The 16,906-nt window shown below is 36.2% G+C and overlaps 1 protein-coding gene across 4 annotated transcripts in view; it reads right to left on the bottom strand.

The window, feature by feature from the left end:
• CALCRL (calcitonin receptor like receptor) overlaps nucleotides 1-16,906 on the bottom strand; it is a 66,102-nt gene that overhangs the window by 44,383 nt on the left and 4,813 nt on the right. For 2 of the 4 annotated variants that reach the window (XR_010606407.1, XM_065638034.1), the window contains exon 1: nucleotides 1,008-1,129. The exons of the other annotated variants lie outside the window; for them this stretch is intronic. Coding sequence is in view for 1 of the 2 variants with exons in the window: in XM_065638034.1 (XP_065494106.1) it covers nucleotides 1,008-1,102 (95 nt within the window). In the remaining variant the exon portion in view is untranslated. Of the gene's footprint in view, nucleotides 1-1,007; nucleotides 1,130-16,906 lie in introns of those variants that run through there. 4 annotated transcript variants of the gene reach the window in all.

The following is a 16,906-nucleotide window of genomic DNA, read 5'->3' as shown; positions in this document are numbered from 1 at the left end:
TTATATACTTCTTGATATTTAAATTGATTTTTAAAGGGAAGACCCAGTGACATCAGCTAAACTAATTGTCTCATTATTGTTATAAATTACACAATTGTAGTGCCAGAATGGCACTATTTGCCAGAATGCTGAATAAGTAGTCTGACCTGTTAAACATGTGCTAGAGGATAAGGATGTTAGGAAAAGACAGGAACCATAAGAAAATTATTATTACTTGAAAAAGAATGTACTTCTAGATAAAAAATGTGAAAAATAGTATGCATAATACATGTAAGAGCTAGACATCCATGTTACACCACAGGAGATTCAAAAACTAGTATCTGACAATTAGCATTACTAAATACCAATTTTTAAAAGCTGCAGACAGAAGATCCAAGTCTTTATTTATATTCTGAAATACTTAAACTGACAGCGATTTTGAACAACTACAGCTCTGAGTTGAGGAAATTTATTCATCATGGTCACAACACACCAAGGATTTCTCAAATCTCTGCACTCAAAACAAAACAATAGAACTGAAAGGGTGTTAACTTCAGAAGCTAATTATAGGTTTTCAAGTACCAGCACCATTAACAATTTTACTGTCCAAAACATACTCTGGGGACATTCACGACACGTGCTGGCGCAGTGGAAATGGACCCACCTAGCGAATCATGATAATCCTTTCATTTTTAATTGATCTTTGTTACAACAGCAAAAGGTGAACACCACATATGAATATTACGGAAAGTTCTAAAGCATTACAAATGAAACCACTGTCTCTCATTTTGATTCTTCTACAAACTGCTAGTAGTACAATCAGTCCTTAGTACTAACTCAATCTATATCATGGTTGCAATCTGAAAACACACAGATGGAACCACATACATCCTGCATCTTGCCAACACTACTCCTCACATGGACAGGTAATGAGAGAGATGAAGACCAAAGGCTAAGTTGACTTGCCCACACGTAGGCTCCTAGTGCCCTCTGGGATGCCCTGCAGGTAACAGAGACATTTGTCAAACCTGGTCCCCATGCCTCTGGGGCATCCTTCGTGGAGGTGGCTGCAGGCCTGGTGGCCTTCCAGGCAGTAGCAGATGCCTGTGTCCTGGGTAACCATACGTGGCAGTCCAAATCCCTCCCTTATTAACGGCTTCCCTAGAAAAGGCTCAGCTGAAAGAGAAGGAAGAAAAAAAAGAAAACATACCAAAACGAAAAATTGATGAAGAATAATAATTATAAAAAAATACATAGCATGTTTATGTTTTGGGTTTCCCAGCAGTTTCACTAAAGTCACTAAGTTATGAAATGTCCAGAGCAAAATCAAACAACTCAAAAACGAATGTCATATGAAAAGAGGGTCACACTTAAAGACTGGACCACCTCCAAAGACTGCAAAGAAAGAGCATATTCGTCAGTAAAATTTCCAGATAAACCCCAAAGAGGACCAGAAGAGCCCTATGGAAATTTTGGGTGAGATCCCAACAAAGAGCTGAAAAATCATCACGGCACAGTTGTCAGAATCCAGAAGACAGCTGGAGGAACATTGCAAATGCAACTTGTGCTGTTTTCTAGCAACTGCAATCTATTACAGTCACTCAGACAGATGAGAACTGTAGGCTGTGTTTAATTTGTCCTGTTTACACAGGCTTTTTTTTTTTTTTTTTTTAAACAATGTATACCAGAAACGTGGACAAATGCAGAAATAGACAGTCATTTTTGCAGGAAACAGCTCCTCCCAGAGTTTAAGTGACCAAAAGATTAAAATGATCTTGGAGCACTGAGAGAAGGTGGAGGAAAGGGTGGTATCCTTTCACAACACAGATTATTTTCACTTAGGTATCATTATCTGTTGCCCTTAGCCACTTGCTTCTGTGATCGTAATTGACACTACCGGGCTTTGCCAAACAGTCCTGGAAATGGCAGCTCTGAAGGTGTAATCTTATAAAAGCAGTACATCAGCACCCTTCTCTACTTCTCAAAGAGCTCAAAAGAAACACATCTTTGTAGAGACAATATTTGATGAAGAAATAGATATTCAAGAAGTGCCATGCTTTGCTGAAATAAGACCAGGCTGCAAATCTAGATAGCCCCTTGAACAATTTGTAAGGTGTCTCAAATAAAATATTTTCACCACATAAGTAAAAGCTGAAAGGACCAAACAGATCTAGCATTAAAAAAAAAGAAAAAGAAAAGCATCCACATTGCTGTATTAGGTCTAAGTTCTGCTCAAGGTCTGTTCCATGGACATTTGGTGACTGTTCAGCTGGAAATGAAGGGCCCAAGAGATTTTTTGAAAGCGGTAAGGGATATCCTGAGTCCCAGCCAGCAGCCTAACAATACAGCTTCCAACAGCCAAAATTGTGTGAACTGTGTTATGAACATCACTCATTACCACACTGTGTGCGTATGGAGTCTTCACATAATTGTATTTAACTATTAAAAGTGTTTTATTTATAAAAGATGCTACACTCTAAGTTATAGGTTCCTACACTATCGAAATCAAACTATGACTTTGAATTACATTTTAGTTCTCAGTCAGTTATATTGTGTAAGTCTAATGTATTTCTTGGGAACAAAAAATTAGACTCTGAAAAGTCTATTCCGTACTTCACTTTCATATCATTCACATTTCACATCTGATCAGTATAACATGGAATTTTATTTATGATAACCTGTTCGAAGTTTCAAGGAAAAAAAAAAACACAAGAAAAAAAGAATCCACAGCCAAACCAAAATTTAAAAATCCATCTGGTTTATAATAGACTCTCATTGAAAACCTATGTATCTCTACTCTTTTCTACTACAAAATAGCTCAAGTGCATTTCTCCAAGCCACATCCCTTCCCTCCTACAGGACTGTGATATAGGTGGAGCTGATCACTGTGGGACTGGATCAGTTTCTTGGCAAAAGTTGTAATGACGTACTTGCTGCTACATCCTAAGGTTTGTTAGCATTCCTCGTGCTAACTGGATCTACCATGTCCCATAGGGATAAGCAAGGAATTACTACAGAAAGCTGTTATCTGAGCAATGGATTTCAGAATTTTTTTCTTCAGAGATGTGCTTTTGCAGCATTAGCTGCATTTACGTCCAAGGATGCAATGCTTCGATAACTTCCAGTATTATTTGCACATTATTTCTTGTTTGTACAAAAACCCACAGAAGCAGAACTGCTTAACTTACGAGCATCTAAAATTTCTCAAGGCAAGTCTTAATGATCTTAACACAATTTATTTCCCATACAACTGTTAAAAAGCTAAGAGTTGTTTAGAACTGTGAAAATCTGTTTGTAAATCCTGTCATTTTTTGGTACATCCAACAGTTAATTTTGATTGAGGTCTTTAATTTAACTGCAGAGACAGACTTGTTGAGACAACTACCAACGTGAGTCTTCACACATTCTTCATTCTTCCTGTGCTACTTCTCTCCTTGTGGCTTGACTAGACGTTGGGAATCTACTGCCTAATGTCATTTCTTCAGTGTTACTCCTCTTAAGTGCTTCTGTGCCTTGTCAGCTCTCTCAGCCCAGAAGCAGCCTGGGTGTTATCATGACTCTTCCCTGAAAAGCATCTTCGTGACAGGAACTGTGAGTATATTAGTTCTATTTTTCTCTATGCTCCATTGGCCATCATGAGAGGAAACAGTCATTGCAATGTAACTATCATGTTTAGGTTGTCAGAAATTATTAAAATGCAGAATGCTTCACACTCACATGATTAAACCTTTTCTCATGCTGATGTTGGAAGGAGCATGGAGTAGCTGGTGAGAACCGATCCTGTCCTCAACAACATTTAGATGCTCAAAAGACCTTTGTACACGTTTCATTACCATTCTTGGAGAACTGAAGTTGCAGTCTTAACAAGTGTACTGCCTAGCTGGCAAACATGATTTTGTCACTATCACAAATACCATTTATAAGCAAGTAAACTTTAGAAAAGTGAAAAAGAAAGCTAGGGAGCTGTTGTTGATCAAGGCTTTAAACAAAACAAAAACATGCCTTCCTTTCTGTGCTAATTCTAGGAGGAAAAGGAAGCCAACACAATTACTGGCTGATAATTATAAAAATACTGTCTTACTTTATATAGCCCAGCATATAGCTTGCATAAGCACTAAAGATCTTTCAACTGCTTTCAGTCAGAGGTTTTTTAAAAGTCTGGATAGTATTATACTATCTTTTGTTACTAATTTGTACTTAGATAAAGATAGGTGAGTTTCAGAGTAATAAATTCCAAGACCATCAAGCATATTTTTTTTTCTTTATGCAAAACACCGCAAAAATAAATTCAGTTTCCTATGGTGATGCATACATCTTTTTCATTTCAGGAAGCACCATGCACAGAGTACAGACAGAAGTCAAAAGAAGGATACTACAGCTCACTGGCCTAGATCTGATTCAAGACAGGAAATCCTCCATTTTGAGTGTAAAGGTTCCAGTTTAACTATGCCTGTGAAACAGCACTAGGTATTCTAAAATAAATGAAAAGCGTGAACTGCATTACAAAAATGTAATATCCCTGTGACATTATGATCCCTGAAAACAACTTGTCACTGCTAAGAAATCAAAAACGTCTGTTACCACAACAACATTAATTGGTTTTATGAGCAATATGTTGTGGAGTCAAACTTTTAAAAACTTAAGGAAAAAAAAATATCATCAAGATTGGAGAAAGGTGATGGTGGGAAAAAGAGAGCTCAGTCCCAGTATGTGTAAACAAACACGCACATTTTTTCTTTAGTTTACTGGAGACTTGGCATGTTTGTCAGTTTTACAATACTTTTCAAGTTACAGCTACAGTTGCAAGTTACAAATATGTATAGAATATGGCATGAATATATGATATGATTATATAGAGAGCATCAGCACCTTGAAACTGCTTAAGCCAGAAAATTTCTGATCCTTATGTTATAAAAATTATCTGATAACCACTTAAAATTTGTAACAACTAAGATATTTACTCAGGTGCAACAGCCAGGAGCCAATTCACAAATTTTTTAAAAAGTGAAATAAAATCAACACTATGAGCACACATAAGCACATACCTAAACCATCCAGAATTTAGAAGAGACCATTAGTAGTGAGTCCTCTCTGACCTCACAATTTGGAGCCACGTGGTTTCCATTATGCTGTTTTTACTGCATTAGATCTGCACACTAAGTGTACAGAAAACTTCTGTACAAATCTGTACTAGGCGAGGTGCAAGGATGCTGAGGCTGAAGCCCAAGGATGGGGAATTGATGAATAAATTCAGTTCATCAAATAAGCAGCAGCCTAGCTGCATAAGCCATGTAGCCTTGTGTATACTTAATGTTCTTCAAAGTGCAAGCAAGTTCCTCCATACTATTAACAGAGTGCATACAGGCACAATCATTTATCTAGTTAAGTACAATTTTGAAACTAAACTCATAAATGTTTGGTGAATTGAGGGCAATGCAAAGATGCTAGCACACATCTGTTCAGTGAAAAAAAAAAAAACAGTAACCAGTCTACCAGGAGCTGGATTTTTCTCTCCTTATTCACAGTGAATATATTTTCATACATCTCTCACCTAATAGAGGAATCTTATAAACATTATTCCTATATGCAAATATTTCCCCAGAGCAGCTGCAACAGTACATAGGTGCTAGATAAGTATATTTTTCCCAGGAAAATATCTGTAAGAGTATAATGATAAATTCTAAAAGACTACCGTAATGCATTCTGTAGTCACAGGTTGTGCTGACCTATGTTTTTTCCTCTCGCATTCATCACATAAGGAGTTTTTCCTCCTAACAGGCAAATTAATTTAAGCTTATGAGATCAAGCTGTATTTTAGGAGAATATGGATACTAATGTCACAAATAAAATTTAAACCACACATATCTTACTAGTTTACCTATTATAGAATCAATGAACCATAAATAGGTGTCACCAGTGCATAATATATATTTGTCCATACAGGTTGTGCTTGTCAAATGTGTTTTTCTTTGAATGATTATGTTCACCGATTTAAATCGGTGAAAGATGAGAAACATTTCCAGTGAGCTCAATCCTACTGCCCTGAGAAAAAAAAACAAAAACAAGAAATAGCACCAGCTGCTTGGCAGGACTCTGCTAGAATGATAACATGGTCTCTGAGCACTCTTGTACAAGCAATGGAATTAATTACTGATGAATTGAATGCAGAAATAAGCACTGACAGCTGCATCACCTATACTGTCTAGCAAACAAGCTGTCTGCGCATAGTGGCCACTGCTTTAATACAGAGCTTTGCCAGAATTATTTTGCATGTATTGTACTTCTAGAGTAATATTTGAACAAAGCAGGTGACCATGTCTGAAACTATGAAACATTTACATCTAGCAAAGATTTGTTAGTAAGGAGAATCTAGTATAGTAATGGCATGTATACTCATTTAATCTACCTGCAACTAAGCACTGAAATAACATTTTGTTGAATAATACCCTCCACACACACTAACTTGGGTTAACCTCCAGTAGCGATACAGTAATAATTAGAAAATGAGTATGAACAGATTCTATAGTATATGCTGCAAAATTCTCATCCCTCACTTTAACAGACTGTTGCTCATAAAAAATACTTATTTCTAAGAAGACAATGAAGAATGATCAATCTGAATAAAAGGCCATTAACAAGGGAAAGGGATAAAAAGTTCCTACACAGCTGAGAAGACAAGTGAAAGAAGAGAAAACGCTAAAATTATTTAAAATCTTTATATAAAAAGTGACAAGAACTGCAACAACAGCAGCCCCAAAACAAACAAAAAAACCACACCACCAAAAACCTCAACCACAAGCTCTGCTATAATTGTATGATAGTATAAGTATCTACTCTTTTTTGGATAACGTTGCAGATTTGTTGGTCTGGAAATTTGGAAAGGAATCTCATGAGAACAGGCTTTCTGATGATATTTTAGATACTCCCAGGTTATAAGACTGCCAGAAATAATGCAAGAGCAGCCTTTTTCCACATTATTTTGGTACTTTGCTTCCAACTCCAGCAAAAGAGTAGGAACTGCAGAGGCGTGTGAACTTTAAAGAGAGCGCGATCATTAATAAAACTGTCTTTCCCGGTTCCTCACCAAAGTGCAATATGGTACCCCTGAATTTAGGGGAAGACACAAGAGGACTCTGATTTCATTTGAATCACTTCACCATTTTCTAGTTTTGCAAAAATTATTAGTTGGTACTATTTAAAACAAACACTTGACAGGAGCTATAGCTTTATTCAGTCTGTTACCAAATGGTTTTCTAATAAAGATCAAGGATTTCTGTCTTTCTTGAGCACTGTGTTGTGGCTTCACACGCAGGATTCCTGCAGCTTACAGATATGGCTGGTAAATAAAACAGGATGTTACAAAGGTTACCTTCCTTACACAACACAAGGAAAAAGTCAATTAATTGAAAGACACTGAAAATGGATCTTCTACCAGTAACAATGATAACACGCTTGCTACATTTTAGAAGGAAAAAAAAAAGAAAAACGACAACTCTGATTTTGTGTTAGTTACCCCTTAATGCTGGCTACAAAAATAGAGGTAGTCACCCTCCTGCAAATTATCACATAGCTAGAATTTCTACATGTATATCTTGTACGTCTTTGAAAGAACTGTGACTTCGAAACAAGTCTTCTGATAACTATGCTCTCATACAATCAGGATAAAGTCAGTCAAAAAGTCTACAGGTTTCTGGTTCAGCCACCCTTTGTATTATCCATATAGGTCAGTAAGCAAGGATTAGCCTGTGCTTTATTACAACATATACTTTAAGGTTCTATGCGGAAAACACAGTAAGTTCTTCCTGAGGGTTGAAGAGAAGTGGGAGTTCTTCTCCTGAAGATTTGAGGATACAGACAGCTTTGGAAAGGCAGCACTCCAAGACTCCCAGAGCACAGAAAAAGAAATGAAATAAAGATACATTTGGTTGCTCTCCAGAAATTATGCTGGATGAAAGAGAGTCAAATAGGATAAGATGGAACAAAAAGGAAATGAGAATGAAAATAATTACACTTAAGTATGTTTTTTTTCTTTTCTGTTTTTAGCTAGAAAACAAGGTCTAGATACTGGCATACTCAAAGCAGCAGCATTGTTTTCTCTTTGAAAGCTGAGGCTCTCTAACAGCAGGACAGGAAAGGCAGCTGAATCTCTCCAAACAGACAGCAGTTGCTCGATAACTTGGTAACCTTCCTGTTAATCCCAAAGGGCCACAAACACACAGAATCCATACGACCCGTGACATCTTCAAACACTGGAAGTTGTTAACCAAGTGGCCAATGTCAGGAAACAACTGTCTGTCTGCGACAAGCTGAGTTCATCCCCCTCTATGGGACTGGAACTAATTTATTTTCTCCCAGAGTATGTTTACAATCTCTCTCTTGAGAGAATCAAGAGAAAGATTTTCAGCAATCAGTTGCAGGTTACCCCATTGGAAACCCAACAGAATTAATTTTTAATGACATTTGTGGTCCCTTTCCTGGCATGACATACATCCAAGAAGCCTAGTGCTCTTTCAAATGGTGATGCTCTAAGAAAAACGGGCTGATCTAAAAAAAATCATCACATGTAACCCTTTTCACATGTTCAATGCTCTAAATATTTAAGTGTTCCCTTTAAAAACTTACAAATGGGATTCTGGAAATCCGTATGGATTTCTTGGAGCCTTTTCCATTAAAAAAACCTGCTTACATATATGCATATAAGATTGTGGGGTATTTTAGGAGGAACATATTAGCTATTGTGCTGTAGTTAATGTGACAGAAATATTGTTGATTGGCATTAATTAGTTGCTTTATTTTTACATTAAGCAGGGCACGCTCCCCTTTTGCAAACCCTTGGCCTTGTTTTGTGCTCTGCGTATCATCCATATAGTTTCACTAAGTATGTGGGAACTGTGTATATTCCTAGTGACTTGAAAGATTTTGTGGGATCAAAGACTCAAAAGCCAAATGGAGACAGCTGAGTAAAAGCCATTGGTCTCTAACACTTCCCATGAGCCATTTGTCAAGCTGAACAAAAGCTGTACAATTTGGAAAAGCTTTTGATGAGTAGCATTAATTCAAATCTCATCCACTGACACTTCATGTCAGTTAATGTTCCTTATTTTGCAAGAACCAAACCCACATGTATATTCCTGTAGTGTCCAATCCCCACACCCCCCTTGTCCTTGCATGCAAAAGACGGCAGCACTGAGACACATTGTGGGATATTTTGCTGCCAGACTTCCCCCTCACAGTTCTGCTAACCTCAATGCTGACCTATAGTACCCTTAGTTTTCCATTCCTTAGAGTCTGTTACACAAATATAGCCCAGTATTCCAAATTAGACTATGTTTATTCCAAGACCACAAACAAGACCATTTTCACATCTAAGAAAATGATGTGTCTTGATTAAAGATTGAGACATTTTCATACAATGCTGAAAACATTTGCAGTTTTCATCTGCAGCCCAAATCCCTGTGGATTTGTTTCTAGTCTATTCTACTAATCCCTGGATCCCAATCCCAAATTCTTGTCCTCCCCAATTTGACTGAATCCTCTTGCTTGAACTCCTTATTTCTCATTAGCTTCTTGGATGTTTGCAACTGTGCCCATTAGTGGGTGTCCCTCAGCTAGAGAATTGTTAATTTAATGGCACATCACAGAAACAGTCCACAGTTGCTTCAAAGGCCCACTAGGTCCTATTTCTTCACCTTTTACATCAAACTGACCCTTTGGATTTCAAGTGTTGGGAATTGTGGAAAAAACACCCTGTATGTCAAAAAGCAGTACTATGAAAAAGCTGGTATTTTTTTCAAAACTCAAAAGTTTGGGTTTTTTTAATGTTCTATCTAGACTTTCAAATTCAACAGCCCATCATAAGGTTCTGTGATTTCATTTTGCTAAAGTACACTAGAGCTAATTTGCAGTTTGATAGTGAAAAAATTCCCGGCTCTTCTCATTACAAATTATAATAAATAAATAGTGAATACTTAAAGTATCTATATATTTCTATTACAAATATTGAAAAGCAGCTTTCCACAGAGCAACTAGATAAAATCTGTATTTCATCAAATTGAACTTTGTTAGAAAACAGGCAGTTCATAGCCTTACAACACTAATAATAGGGTGCTGACAAATGAAGCAAGCTGGTAAATGTGAAGCTTGTTCATAACAAGATTGCACAAGAAAATATACTGAAATGACCCTGTCTTGAACATCCTGTAACAGCCCATTGTTCTTTTCTATTACCCTCATTCAGCAATTTTTTTTAATAGCGGATGCATGGCAGTAAAGGAACCTGTGTAATGTGGGATTGCACGTGCACAAATCATGGCACATAAGAGAGGTGTGAAAAAGACCCAGCGCACTGAGAGAAGTTTTGAGTGGGCTGCTAACTGGATGTGGAGCCTTACAAAACAGCGCCACACCTTTGCGCAACTTGAATAAGACAAAAAAATATTTACCTATAAATGCCTGAAGGATTTGTAAACACTGAGAAGACAGGAAAATCTTTTACCTATGAAGGGCAACAAATGATGAGAAGAAAGGGAATGAAAAAGGAAAAGCATAGGTTTAAATTCTAAAAGATCATGGAGCGTTATAGTCAGTACATTTAAAGTTAGCAAGGTAGCAGAAATAGGAAGACTCCTTCCCACACATAGATGAAGAAGAGGCTTGATAAGTATCTTCCACATGTGACAACTGGATGTTTCACCTGCGCTCTGTATGACAAATTATGAGCTAACTTATCACACAGTTATTGGCATCTTCACTAGATCACGTTCTGAAACCCAGCATCTGCTTTTGTTGCCAAACTAAAATAACTGAATAGCCAATTAATTTACCAACTCTACTATGAATTCGTGTCATCTACGTAACTCCAAATACAGATTTATCACCATCTAAAAGGCAATCTTTTAGTTTATCCAAGTGGATGTGTATGTAAAGAACAGCTTTTGACTGACCACAGGATACCAGACTCAGCTTTGTCTCTCCAATTAGAAGGTCATGCTAAAGGCAACATCATTCCATTTGCTGATTTGTTCACAGTTTACTTTCCTATGGGAACTACATTTTGAAGTTCAGACATTTTTCTTTGTGTATTTGTCATTCCTTCCATCATTTTATCTTCCTTGCTTCCTTGCTACCAGAGTTCATTGTTTTACTGTTACTCAGTGCTCAAGGAAGGAGGAGTTGGACAATTGTCCTGTTTAAAAGCTGTAAATGTTTAAAAATATAAAAACTTGGAAATCTAGGAAACAGAAGGACTAAAGATATTGTAAAAATAAAATAAAACAAACCTCTGGCTTAAGAAGTCTTACATTCCTGCATGGTATAATTCTGGTTTGGAACACTTCGGTCTGGCAAATGTGCATTCCCTGAGGAAGCTGCGTTATCACGGATAACTGTCTCTCATGCCAGTCTGTCTTCATTGGACAAAATGTATTTCAACAGTATTTTTTCTCCCTTTGCCTAATCTGACTTCGAAAGCTTATTGCAATTGGTCCCTAAAATCTGCTTTGAATCTGGGCTCTTTTGGTGCTGACTTCACCCTAAGCATATACACTCAGTTTTACAGATGGCTGTACACACTGATGTGCTCTGGTGGCCCAGTGCCCCCACAGAGATGGTGCAAGTATTTTGCTGGCCTTCCAACAAACCCTGAATTACTGCCATGTCCTTCACTGGGCTGTAATGTGACTCTAGGAAAAGCTTAGCATGTCAGCAGGCTATTTTATCTCTGTAGCTCTAAATAAAAAGTGTCCAGTTAAACTACATTGGCTGAATTCTACCCGTGGATTGTACACATAGTTTTTAGAAGAGAGATCTTCTCTAGAGAAGAAAGTCAATTTGTACAATCTCTTCTGGAATAATTGGGGGAGGATTTTTAAAAAAAAAAAAAAAAAAAAGACCTAGGCCCAGCAGCTACCCAAGTGGTTCACGCTAAAAGGTTAAAAACATGTGAATTATGTTTCTCTACCTAGTTTCCTATAAACTCTGTAAATGCTGAGATAGCGCACCCAGCATGTGGAGTGGGGAGACATAAGGCTCTTGAAAGATCGTGCTGTGACCTCCATAATCAGTCTTAAGAACGACATTATCAAGATTTGAAGACTGCTCAAACCACCTCCTTTAGCCAGGAATAAAGCATTTCCAGTATGAGAAACTAAACACAAATTTAAATGAATACCAAATGATTGTACTCCAGACAGAATTGTTTCATCTTCCAATTACAACCATTACGTTTGTTTTATATAAAACCTATATTGTGATAGCAAACAGAAATGAACAAATTTTCTATTTCTCCTTCGCTCACTGGTGTGCAATTTGTGTCAATGTTAATTACACTTACGACATAACACCCAGAAAATGATAGAAGGGATATAACCTTGCAGATGTCCCTTAGTGAAAGCTGATGGAGTAACGCTGCAATACCAGAGTTTAACTTGATGGGAGTTCTTACTCTCATTTGCATATTGTGTCCCAAATTACTCTTCTCTACGACTATAATTTTCCCCATTTGTTTTCAGCAGAACGGCTCACATATGATTAATAGATTAGAAACATTTTTTTAAGTCCCTCTTTACCCATTCGTTTCAAACAGAGAAAAATAAAAGAAAATAAATAATAACCCCCAAACTGCATGCACATAACCACAAGAAAGGCTACAATTTAATTCAGTGTTTAAGTGCCCACTTAGTGTTAATCATGTGCTTTTTCTGATTGCTGCTAGCTATACAGAAAAAAGCACCATCCTGGTGGCCTTCAATGTATTATGATGCAACAAACACCACATTCAATAAAAAATAAAGAATCCAGAATGGTGGCCATGCAGAGAGTACTCGAATAACACTCAGGAAAGAGCCTTAATTTTGGCTTTCTCGAACTTGTTTAACTTTTCCCTGACTAAAAACTACATAAATTTTTAAAAGGTTACCAATCTTGATAGCCTGTTATGATACACACATCTGTTGCTTGTCTTCAAGGAAGATGACTATGAATTTCAAAATATAGTCATTTATGGAAAGGGTTCTCAGCCCCACCTCCCCCTTCCAAGAAACTAGACGTGTGAAGACAGAGATTTGTCTTTGAGAGGAAGGATAAGGCAGAGGTTAATTTCATCTGCATGAGCCAGTGTAGGATAAGCTTTTGGAAATACTGTCAAGCCACATTCTTGATGCCTGGCAAAGTGACTCATTCAGAGTCATCACAGGAAAGGAAGTTGAACAGAATAAAAAACGGAACAGGATGGGGGCTTAAACAAGAGAAAGAAGTGAGAGAAAGGAAACTGGATTGTTTAAAGTGGCCTGAGGTTGCAAGTCCTATAACGAGGTGAATTTTTTTTAAATATACTTGTAAAATACATCTATACACTCGTAAAAAAATATAGACACATTTATGCATACATAAAAATTCGTGTGTGTGTGCATGTATTTATAAAAAACAACTTATTTCTGTTTGAAAAGAAACTTGTATTTGTGGATTGGCTTCCAAAGCTACCTGCTGAGGTAGTTGTTTCAGTACAAGGCAGCATTAAGAGAGTATGGGAAATAAACAAGAATTCTCCCAAGAAACCCACAAGTTTTTACCAATGATGCTCCTATTCCACCCAATATGGAATCCACAGAATACTGAATTATACATTCATGTAAAAATTCACCAGAATGCAGCAAACATATTGTTATATCATTCCCTAAAGAAATACTCTCTGCAATAAATGAGACTTTTTTCTTTTTTTCCCCCCAAAATAAAGCATTGACTTTCTTGTACTAGCAACTTGGTGCAACGTGAAAAAGTTTCTCTTCTCCAAATATTTTTACTGTGAAACTTTGAATAACTAGCCACCTATCATGTCAATTTTGCTAATTCAAACAGAAAATCTGTAGATTGTTAATAAATACATTCACTTGCAGCAGCCTGCTGCAGAGCGCCTCCTTGGATTCATCATAACTGAAAACACATTACTTGTGCAACTAGAATTTCCACTGACAAACAGAATAATTTTGGTTCCCAGAGAAAATGACAAAAGCATTTTTTTAATATCAAAAAAGCAATATTCAACCGATTCCTAGCTCTTAATGCTTCCGAACTGACACCTGTGAGTAAAACTGATTGTATAGTCCAACGCTAACTACTGTGTCATTTTTCATGTTCAAAGGGATACACAGAAAGATGAATACACCCACTAAATCACATAACTAAAAAAATAAACTTGAAAATTTAAAAGGCATGCATGGTCCAAAAAATATCCTGGAAAAATGTACTAGAAGAAATACTTCTAAATTCTACATCTCATCTCCCAAACAAATTTATTTCTGTTTGTGAAATATTCCTTATTTAATCCCCAGAGTGACACCTGCTGGATTTCACTAACAGAAACAAAAGGGCAGATATACCCATTATACAGAACATTTCAGGACAACCATTGCAAAACCATGCCCTTCTAGTAATGAAAGGTTGCACAGCATCCTATTTTTTGCTTCATTTAGGGCAGTAAATAATTACATAGGTGCAACCATGCAGGAAAGAAGTATGATGTCTAAAGCTCTTATTCATTTCCAAAATATGTTTTTAAATTTTTAGCTAAGAAGAATTATAAACCACAACATTGTAGACAAACAAAATTCATTTTTTATAATATTACAATTAAAAATATTTTTAAAGCCTAAATCAAATGAGTTTGGGTATAACAAATATGTTCTCAGTACATCATTTGCTTTACTTCAGTTAAATTCTACCAGCATTGCCAGCATTAAAATAATACTAAATGTATTAAAATGCATTTCCAAGATTTTACCACTGTAATGGGGGAGAAAAGAAATGAGAGGAAAATCTAAATGGTAACAGAAGGAGTGACACTTTATGCCCATATAAGCATCAAGGTGGTGCAGTTTTCAAGCTCAAAATTACCAAAAAATATGTGCAAAAGATTATATGGTTTTTAGGAAATAAAGATATTCAGCCTAAACACAGTTGATGGTATGCTACAGTACGTGATGTATCTACTTTGAACATATATATATTTTAAAAAAAAAAAAAAAATAAAAAATATATATATCACAAATCACTGTGTTTTTTGCTCCTTGTCCTTGGTACTATTTGGGAAGTCAGACTGGTATGAGCTTCATTAAACTGAACTCTGTCACTAATTTTGTTTGGGATATTTTTTAAATAAGGCCTGCATGATCCAGGCATAACTCCAGAAATACATTGTTTTATTTTCTAAAATTCAATTAGTATCTCAATGGTGAGCTACAGCTTAATAGTGGCCAAAACTGTCACAAAAGTCTTGGCTGACCTCTATGCTATATTAAAAGGTAACATCTTCAGAGACACAGGGAAATTTACACCAGTTGAGAATCTGTTTGGGTTTTTTTTTTGTTGTGTTTTTTTTGTTTTGTTTTGTTTGTTTGGTTTTGGTTTTTTTCTTGAAGTATATTGCTTCTCTCATGGAAAGTCTTTTTTAAATGCATTACATTCAGTTAAGTGCATTTCAAATGCTTCTTACCGAGGAAAGCAACTCCAAATAAATCACTTCTGTTCTTTTGGACAGCATATACTGCAGCAATGATTGAAAGTGTTTGCACAGAACTAGGGCAGAAAAAGAATGACTTTGCTGGGAAAACGTAAACAGTATAAACAAGCTTGGAAGACTAAGGCAGATGTGCATGAGAGAGAACTGTGAAAACAAAACTTTGAAAATGCAAAGTTTAGCCTTCCAGTTTTGTCCAGATTCTAAAATAGGACAAAAAGAAAAAGTAGCACTAAATACAAATGCTCTAATGGAAATAAATTTCATACGAAAATCTTATATTGTATTGCACTAGCTCTCCAATTCTCCATTAAGATAACAGGCAAGTAACAGGCTAATTTCTGCTGCTCTTTGTGCAAATATATTACACTGAAAACATCAGAATTGCCAATGTGAATACAAAAAAAAAAAAAAAAAGGTTGCGAACACCCATGGAAAGCTTTCTCCTTTTTCTTTTCCATATTAAAAGGAAACAACATTCAAATGTATTCAATTTAAAATATTAACATTCATGACTCATGGCTCTCTAAACAAAGGATGAGGTTTAGGACTAATTTACTTTGAAAGTCTCCTTAAAAACATACTTATTCTCTCTTTAGTTGGTACATTAGGAGTAACAAAAGACAGCATGATATAGACCTGCATATAGTGTGTGTATGTACACAGAAATAATGCACTATATATTATTTTATGTTTAATACACATGAACACAAACACACTTCCAGATTTATTTTACTGCTTAAAAATTATTTGTCAACTCACATCTGTTTTGGTAATATTTCATGCCTTCTTTGACACAGTGGTATCAAGGATATAGCTAATTCCAGAGCTCTGACAATTTTCTACACCGAAGACTCAAAATATTTCCCAGTAACAGAACAGTTACATGACCAACTAAGAGACTGTTTTCAATAAATGTAAAGCTTAGCTGAGAAAACTACTACATGTGAAACTCAATGACATAGCTACGCATGCTTTTAGAACAGAGGTGACCATAATGTTGAGGTAATGCCAATACTGTGTATACAATCTATAGGAATGACAGCTAATCAGAAGCACAGAAAGAATTTTGCTAGCGGATCAAGAACACTGTAAGCACATTGGGAACAGATGGAACAACTTCTTAAAGAGAAATTCTATTTTGTTTTCCTAACTGTAGGCTTGGACTTCTCTTTGGAGAAATTCCTTCAATTGCTTTCATAAATAGCTTGTGTTCAGTATTTACTACAGAAGTAACTAGATATATACTACTTTTTAAATATCACTCTGTATATGTTATTATTTAAAATACATTGATAGCAATAGTTTCTTCCAAATGACCATGGACTGACTTGAATCTTTTATCTGTACGATTACCCAGCTCTCGCACATGCTAGGAATGCTATTGGAAGCAGGTGATTAACTTGAATGCACAGA

Source organism: Caloenas nicobarica, chromosome 6 (assembly GCF_036013445.1).
Source record: "Caloenas nicobarica isolate bCalNic1 chromosome 6, bCalNic1.hap1, whole genome shotgun sequence".
Lineage (NCBI taxonomy): Eukaryota > Metazoa > Chordata > Aves > Columbiformes > Columbidae > Caloenas > Caloenas nicobarica.
Note: the sequence above shows the minus strand (reverse complement) of the source record. Positions and strands in the feature narration are given on the sequence as shown.